General features: G+C 56.4%; 2 protein-coding genes across 2 annotated transcripts in view; both read right to left on the minus strand.

Annotated features, from left to right (window-relative positions):
* The window catches only part of KDM6B (lysine (K)-specific demethylase 6B), a 25,304-nt gene extending 21,365 nt beyond the window's left edge, over window positions 1-3,939 (minus strand). Inside the window, exon 1 of the mRNA XM_011994537.1 lies at window positions 3,871-3,939. The gene's annotated coding sequence lies outside the window, so the exon portion shown is untranslated. The remainder of the gene's footprint in view (window positions 1-3,870) is intronic.
* A 562-nt stretch (window positions 3,940-4,501) lies between these two features.
* DNAH2 (dynein, axonemal, heavy chain 2) overlaps window positions 4,502-8,181 on the minus strand; it is a 150,399-nt gene continuing 146,719 nt past the window's right edge. Inside the window, exons 74-82 of the mRNA XM_011994733.1 lie at window positions 7,707-7,898; window positions 7,354-7,538; window positions 6,881-7,109; window positions 6,645-6,796; window positions 6,410-6,524; window positions 5,434-5,610; window positions 5,264-5,338; window positions 4,977-5,127; window positions 4,502-4,830 (exon numbers count right to left, since the gene is read on the minus strand). Of these exons, the coding sequence (XP_011850123.1) occupies window positions 4,676-4,830; window positions 4,977-5,127; window positions 5,264-5,338; window positions 5,434-5,610; window positions 6,410-6,524; window positions 6,645-6,796; window positions 6,881-7,109; window positions 7,354-7,538; window positions 7,707-7,898 (1,431 nt within the window). The 3' untranslated portion in view covers window positions 4,502-4,675. The remainder of the gene's footprint in view (window positions 4,831-4,976; window positions 5,128-5,263; window positions 5,339-5,433; window positions 5,611-6,409; window positions 6,525-6,644; window positions 6,797-6,880; window positions 7,110-7,353; window positions 7,539-7,706; window positions 7,899-8,181) is intronic.

An 8,181-nucleotide genomic window follows, 5' to 3' on the forward strand; every position in this document is an offset into this window, starting at 1 on the left:
CAGCACTAGTCTCTCTCCACCCACCCACCCCAACCTTTTACACACCCCTCAGCCTAGCCATGTCCCCACTAGAGAAACTGTGGAGTCCCTTTGCAAAATGAAAGGCTCCAGAGATCAACATGGGAGGGGACTGGGGTCTTGCTTCAAAATCAAGAACCACAATACAATTATTTTATTTTCAAGGCCCATGGAATAGTCTTTGCTATTTCTTCTCCAAGAGGGGAAAATATAATCCTAAATAAAGCAATACAAATCTGCCTAAAGCCTTCATCAAATAAAATGCACAAAGCAGTTGAAGCTAATCCCCAGCCCCCTAACCCCAATCTCCAAATTAACACAAACTATCCACTCCCCCTTAACAAACTCCTAGGGTTCCTGCTGGTTTGGAGCAGACCCACAGCAATAATAATAAACTAATAACTAACACTATTTAATAATAAAAGTATTTCATAACAACAAGCACTTATTCTGTGTTCATTCTGTGCCAGGCACTGTGCTAAGTGATTTGCAAAGATTATCTCATTTTTTTCCTCCCAGCGGCCTTCAAGGTAGGTGTTGATATTTAAATTTTCAAGATTAACATACGAGGCTCAGAGAGGTTCCGACCTTTCCAAGTCCTAGTAGGCACTAAGTGACAGAGCTGTAATTAGAATCCAGGTCTGACAGTCCAAGCTCTAAGGTACATTAAAGCACAAACCGAGTTACTCCAATACCATCACCAACCCTAGCACTTAATAGAGAAGAACCACCATAGCGATCAACTGAGTCCCCCTCCACCAAGTGAGAGGCTACAAACCGATTCACCTACATACACACAATAAAGACCGTGACTTTTCAGCCTAATACTGTTTCTTGACCCTTTTCCTTTCATTGTTTGCTGATGGGGGTGTGCCATTAAGGGGACGTCAGGGATAAGCTGGTGTGTACCCCATACTACACACAACTCTTCCGTCTTTCAACCACTCCCACTTCAAATCAATCTGGGGAAGGGGGCAATAGGACACTTGGCCCTGCAGCAGGTGGTAAAGTAAAAAGACGGCTAGGTAGCTTTTTCTATGGGGGCGGAGCCTTAGAGGGGAAGCTCTTCGATGCCAATCTAGGGAAAAGTGACCCAAGGCTCCCTCAGCCCAGCCAAGGGGCAAAGTCTTTCAGCCACACCACACCCGTGCCCCTCCCCCTCACAAAACTCCAGGCCGGGGTTTCCCACCTGCAGGATGCTAAGACCAAGGGAAGGGAGAGGGGAAAGAGATGGCACGGGACTGGAACTGGACTCGGGGCAGAGGTGGGAGCGAATAGAAGGGGGAGGAAGCCTCATTGCCTGGCAACCATCCCGGGGCACGTGCACTGGTGACATCATCCCAGGCCACCTCTAACACAGACCTTTGACCCCTACGGGGCGGAGTGGGTGTGCTCGCTAAGCTTCCTGGAAACACCCTTAGGAATTCTGGGAACCCAAAAAGGAGACATAAGAAGAAACCCAGGCGTCCTTATCTCTTTTACCCCTAATACGACTCCAATCCCAGGGACTCAGGCCTCTTGCCTGTCTCCTCCTCTCCGCCTGCAGCCCTGACCTCCCAACCCACATTTCTGACGGGAGTCGGCCCGACACGCCCCTCGGAGATACTGTGCCTTCTCTCTCCTGGGCGATATCTCGGTGGGGGCCGGCAGGCGGGGACGGGGGCACCGGGTCCCGCGGGGCTCCGTCTTCCATCTGCAGGATCCCCCGTGCCCCAGCCGGCCGCCAGCCGGAATCTGTCTGGGTCCCCAACTCTCCCGCCCCTCCCCGCGCTGTTCCAGGGCGGAGTCTGCGGAGTTGAAACCAGGACACGGCGAGAGGAAGAGTTATATAACCCGGAGAAGCGGAGAAGGACGAGTGGAGACAGGGACAGACAGCCCGAAAGGAGCCGAGGGAGGTGCAAAGAACGCCGGGGCGAATGAGGAGGAAACGTTAGGAATGGGAAGGGTTTTGGTGCACATCAAAGAGCAGGAATTCACGCGAAGAAGGGGCGTGATGGCCCAGAAGAATCACCTGGGCCGTCCGGGGCTTTCCCGCAGTGCCCTCCCCCGCCACCAACAGCAGCTGGCCCCAGGCGGGAGAAGCCTTGGGAAGGGGCGCTGGTACCCGCTCGCTTTCTCTTGGGAAAGCAACCTAAGCCAGAGCCCGGGAAGGCAGCGGCCGAGCAGATGGGGCCGGAAACCACAGCTCCGCCCAGCCCACCTGGGAGTGTGGGGCGCCAGCTGGGGGGAGGTGGAGAACAGGTAGTCGACCCTCCCGAGCCCGGTTGGGCATTATGGTCGCGACCCGTGAAACGGTGCAGACCGACCGAGACATGTGGGTCCCCAAGGGCTGAGGAGCGCAGCCTCGGCGGCTTTACACGGACGCCACACAGGGGAGGGGGCGCCCGGCTCGCCGCGCAGGCGCAAGGGGGTGCTCGGGCGCGTGCGGCGCAGGGCGGGGGGTGGGCGCGAGCGTGTGGGAGTGCACGTGCGGGTCCCGGGCAGCTGCTGCCTCCCAGCCTCCGCCGCTGCCCCTCCCCTCTCCCTTTCCTGTCGCTATCATGCCCCTTCCGCATTGGCTGCCAGGGCCCTGACGTCAGGGCCGACCGCTGGAGCGGATTGGGCGGACGGGAGAGCTCGGGAATCCGGCTCCCAATTCTCGCCCACCAGTTACTCTGGCAACAAGGCAAGCAACCCCGGTGAGGGAAGGGGAGCCGAGGTGAACGCTGCGCCTCGGTCCCTCCCACCTCCGGACAATCGCCGAGTCCCCTTCGGTCGCGGCGCAGCTCGCTGCCTCCCCGCTTTCCTCCCAGGGCTCTTCCTGTCCCGGGAACCAGGCGTCCTGCCCTCGACCTTCCCTACAGTCTTCTGGCCCTCCGCTGTCTCTAACCTCCCCCCTCAGTGTCATAACATAAGCTGCAGCAAACAGGAAACGAATCTACGTCGCTTAGCAACCGCCCCGCGTGCCCCCCTCCCCACTATTTACCCCTGCCCGGAGAGGTGGAGATTGAGAGAGTCCCCAGCCTCCTCCCCATCTTCTGCGCTGCGACCTCCTGCCCACAATTTCCTGTGAGGGGGCCCAGATGACAGGAAGTCAAGTGGGGGCCTCAGCCCACCTTTCCCTCGGACCGGGGCGGGGGGCTTCACTACTTTCACGGTCACATCCCCCACCCGCACTCCCAGCTGCCCTGGGTGCGCGTCTCGCCCTCGCCATCTTGTGGCTACGTTGGGAAGGTTCCGCACCGAGAAGCCGTGCGGGGCGCGTGAGGGCTCGGGAACGGCAGAGTGGGAGCAGAACTAGGGATGAGGAGGCTAGCGGGGCGAGACAGAGTGAAGGGGAGGCGCAGTGGGGGGAATGGGATAGAGGCGAAGGCTGCCGCTGGGAGGCTCTCGGGGCCGCTGGTGGGAAGGTCAGGCTGCAGCTTCTACACCTACCCGCGCAGAAAACTGGAGGGAGACTTTAAGTAGCCCTGGGACCGGGACACACCCAAGTCTGACCCATCTGACCTTACTGGGCCATGGCATTGGCCTGTCTGCAAACTCTGCCCTTTAGTCCTGCCCTTCAGTGAGGACCGCCGCGCCCCGCCCCGCCCTGGAGTCGGGAAGGGGAATCCCAGCCCAAGGGGAACGGGGAGTCCTTTCAGGCCCCTCTGGACATCTGGAACCTGAGACATCTGCCTCCCAGTTCTTCCTCCTTCCCCGCCGTACTCTCTTCTAGGGGACCCATGACCTTCGCCCCAGTCTTCTTCCCAGTGCCCTTCCCAAGACCCCAACGTCCATCCCCAGCTCTACCCCTCCAGAGACTCAGGCGTCCTGCCCCGCTGCACTGGGAAGGTTTCCCTCTTTCCAGACGTCCTCGCGGCTCCCCGTTACCTGGTTCTGGGGGGGGGGTCCCAGGTGTTCAGGCTCCCCAAGGTATCCCAGGGGGTCGAGCGGCCCCCCCTTCTCCCAGGCCGGGGCTGGGGGGGCCGCTCCGCCCAGTGGCGCAGTTGGATTTTCCAACACAAACACCCGCACCCCCACTCCCCAGCCCCGCCCCCTTCTCGTGGTCCCGCCCCTCCTCGCGCTCAAGTCCCCTTCTCCGGCTCCGCCCCGTCTTCTGCCGGTCCCGCTAGCCTCAGGGCGGGTGCTGACTAGGATGCCGGGTGCGGGGTGGGGGGTTCAGGGTGCAGTGTACGGGGTTCAGCCCTGATCCCTGCCTGACAAATCCCTACCCCATTTGGATCACGCGCCCTTCTAAGGTAAGCCCCACCCCGCCCACTGATGTCCTGCCCAGAGACTTAAGCCACAGCCTCTTCTGGCGGCTCCGCCCTGCCCATTCGTTCAGAGCCACGCCTCCGTTCCTCTCCAGGCCGCCCCACCTCCCTTATTTCTTTCCCCGTCCAGTAGCACCTCCCCAGTAGCTCTGTCCTCTGTGAGGCTCGGGTTTCCTCCCTCCCCAGACTCTCACCATTGCATTGAGAGACTTAAGGCTTGTTGTCGCGGGTGTTTTACAGCACTGAGCTTCAATACAACTTTCACTTTTATGGCTAACACGGCTAGGTATTTCCAGGGCCACATCACACAAATTCGGCCAAGGTCAAAGTCTGAGTGAGGTCCCGCCTCAGTCCTAGGTGCAACATCTGTCTGAGCTCCTGGAGTCCCCCACCCTCTCTCAAGCGGAGAAGGGGAGGAGGTCTCAGCTGTCCAGGCTCATGAGTAGAGCAGTACCCCTCTTGATCCAATGATCAGATGTCATGGCCCCAGACCGCAGGTCAATGCCGATGACAAAGGAGGCTCGGTCTGAGCTGCCTGCCCGGTTGGGATAGTAATAGCAGGGGCAGGAGTACATGCCTGGGGGAAAGGAGAGGAGGAGTCAGATCCTCGGAGCCTCCGGGAGAGCAGGGCAGGAGCGGGTGTGGGATGGGCTGGAGTAGAGAATGGGTTAGGTTCCAAACTAGGGACTGGGCAGGCAGGTCCTGCCTGGGGAGCTGTCCCACCCTTGGCGCTCTTCTTGCGGCTCTCTGCAGGCCGGAAGTGGATCGTGGGCATGAGGCAGACAAGCTGCATGGGCTCTGCCTCCACCAAGCAGGAGTTCTTCCGGTCCCAGCCAGCACCTTCCAGGTACAGGCCCCGGACCCAGACACCATCCTGGGGAGAAATGGGAGCAGGTCTGGGAGAAGCTAGACTTCAGTTGCCGGCGCCCCTGGCCTACTCCCTCTCTCCTCCCTTCTTGTCCAATTATTTCCCATTTTTGCTCAGAGCCTCAAGCACAACTGGCTCCCACCTTAGGGGGATACACTAGGTTGCTGTCATCCACAGTGGAAACGATGAACTCCCAGGAGAGGCTGTCCACTGAAACCTGGGGGTTGAAGGTGAGAATAAGGAAGGACCCCGAAGAGGAGAACACATACATGGCCCCAGCAACATCCCCCTCACACTTTGCATATTGCTCACATTGTTTTGGCGAGCTGAAGACTGCAGCACAGCAGTGAGGAAGCCAGTGGGAAAGGTGAAACCAGACAACCAGAAGATCACAGGAGGCCGGGCCCGGCTGGCCCACAGCTCAAACTGCTCCACACGCATGGCCAAGTCCCGGGTCCAAGCAGCCAATGGCTTTTGTGAGGGGTATGCCTGGGGAAGGAGTGCGTGTGTATTCATTCATTTAGCCATGGATTTGAATCCATATTATTTATTTTGAGACAGAGTTTCACTCTTGTCACCCAGGCTGGAGTGCAGTGGTGCAATCTTGGCTCATTGCAACCTCCGCCTCCCGAGTTCAAGTGATTCTCCTGCCTCAGCCTCCCAAGTAGCTGGGATTACAGGCGCCCACCACCACGCCTGGCTAATTTTTGTATTTTTTAGTAGAGACGGGGTTTCACCATGTTGATCAGGCTGGTCTCAAACTCCGGAACTCAGGTGACCTGCCTGCCTCGGCCTCCCAAAGTGCTGAGATTGCAGGCGTGAGCCACCGTGCCCAGCCCAAATCCTTATTTTGAGCCCCTGAAGCAGATATGAGAAGACTATGTGGTGTCAGCCCCTGTTCCCTAACTACAGGTGAACAAAACTCTCCAAAGCCGACTTCCAGGAAAGACGCATACAATGACAGCTATTCATTAATAACAATGACTGCAGTAATATTAACCAGGTACCATTAACAAAGCACCTACTGAGTGGTATGCACAATACTGGGAATCGTTGAAACATCCTTAGAGAGGTTAGTAATTTGCCCTGAGTAAGTCTGTAAGTTAATAAATTGTAAGAAGTCAGTCAATGAATGGCAGAGCCAGGTTTCAAACTTGAACCTATCTAACTTCAAAGTTTAGGCTCCCTACAGTTTGCTATATGCCCACCTAGAACCAGGAGACTGGGGGGCACAGGATTGAGAGGGGAGCTCATTGTTGGAGAAGGATCAACAATGGTATAATCTTGCCTTTCCCCAGAGTGGAGGAACGTGAGCATCAAAGATGCAATTGAAAATCTCTTCCAGGCTTGTAGACATGACGATGAGCCCCTGGATGCCTTTCTCTAGGTCTGTCAGTGAGAACCTGAGCAGGATGAGGTGGAGTGTTAGAGATGGGGTGGGCCTGGGAACGTCATTCTAGCCAGAAGGCGAAGGCCTCTCCTCACCCCCTCCCATGTTCTGCAGAGTTCCCGATCCGTCTTACAGGATGGTCTGCATCAGTGTGTTATATCTCTGGATCTCCTGCAGAAGGACCACATTGAGAGGGGAGGGGTCGAGAGCTAGCAGTTTTTGGGTCCCCTCATAGTCGATCATTTCAGGGATCTTCTGCTTCACATCAGCGGCCAACTCAAGGACCTGAGCAGGGAGGAGCTCTTGAGTGTAGCCCCTTCTTCTCATCACTTACCTCCCCTACCCTGCCACAGGCCGGGCTCTTTCTACCTTCTCTTCCCGGGTCTGGCCTCCAGCCCTGGTGGGTGTAATCTGAGGTTGCAAGGAAAGCAAAGTATCAAAGAGGGTTCGTGCCTCAGTGATCTGAGAGGCCACATCAGCATTGGGGTGCTGGCCAAAGGCCTCAGGGGGGTCCATGCCAGGCAATAAACTGATGTATTCCTTGTAAGAAGCCAGGCTCCCATCCTTGGGGATGAAATAAGTCTCCAGTGCTGACAACCTAGGGAGTCATAGCATAATTACTGCCACATTATGGGGACTCAGGCCTCAATGCCAGGCCAAGACCCCAAGCCTATGCATGTCCCATTTGTCCAGCCCCCTGCCCTGCTCCCCCTCCCAATCCCACAAACTCTTGTCTTCTCCCAATTTCATGTCCTCTCCTCAAACATTTCCCCCACCCCTGATCCCGCCACCTGGCTGGCTTGTGACCTCTGGCTCCCTGCCCAGTGCCACCTCCCCCTCACCGGTAGAAGGGAATTGATAGAGACTGGTCGCAGAAGTAATCATTGATGTAGGTGGTCAGCAGGCGCCGGTCCCAGTCATCTGTGACATGTCCACCATAGTTGACGCCGGCAATGAGGTACTTAAGTGCATCCCAAGGTGTCTCCTCGTACTCATCCAGATAGAGGCTCAGCAAGTTCTCTGACACCTAGGCATGGTCCCAACCCAAGCCCCCATTCCCACAGAGTTATGGCAGGAAATCTGCCAATGGGGCTTCAACACAGGTTTTCTGCCCATGGATAGTCCCACAGGGGAGCCATGGGGTAGGAAGTATGAGGAGAGAGGGCTGGGATGAGGACCCCTGGCTAATACAAACCTCAAAGTCAGAGTCATTGAAGCCATAGATTATGTTCCAGCCAAGCTGCAGGAACTTTTTGCGTTCAAGTAATACAGAGTGGAAGAAACAGAGTGAAAACAGCAGCTTCTTGTATTTGGCAGGTTTGGAGCAGCGGGAAAACTGTGGTTCTGACATTAGTTGGTAAAGACGTGTCATGTTGGCCTTTAGGCCCTGGGGACAATGAAATACAAAGATGGGGTGACATGCATCATACTCAGACCTGCCACTAGCACCGCCATGTACAGTTGTGGAGGTTCTTCATTGCACAAAGGCACTGGCTGAAAGGATGAGTGGAGGCTGAAATGCAGCCCTTGATCTACGTGCCACAATCTGCATTCCTCCACAAGGCTGAGTGCCTTTCTCCAGTTCACAGACAGGACAGGAACTATATGGGCTTCCGGCAGCCCTGTCTTCTTGTCCCACCATTTTTTTTTTTTTTTTTTTTTTTTTTTTT

Source organism: Mandrillus leucophaeus, unplaced genomic scaffold, assembly GCF_000951045.1.
Source record: "Mandrillus leucophaeus isolate KB7577 unplaced genomic scaffold, Mleu.le_1.0 Scaffold46, whole genome shotgun sequence".
NCBI classification, from domain to species: domain Eukaryota; kingdom Metazoa; phylum Chordata; class Mammalia; order Primates; family Cercopithecidae; genus Mandrillus; species Mandrillus leucophaeus.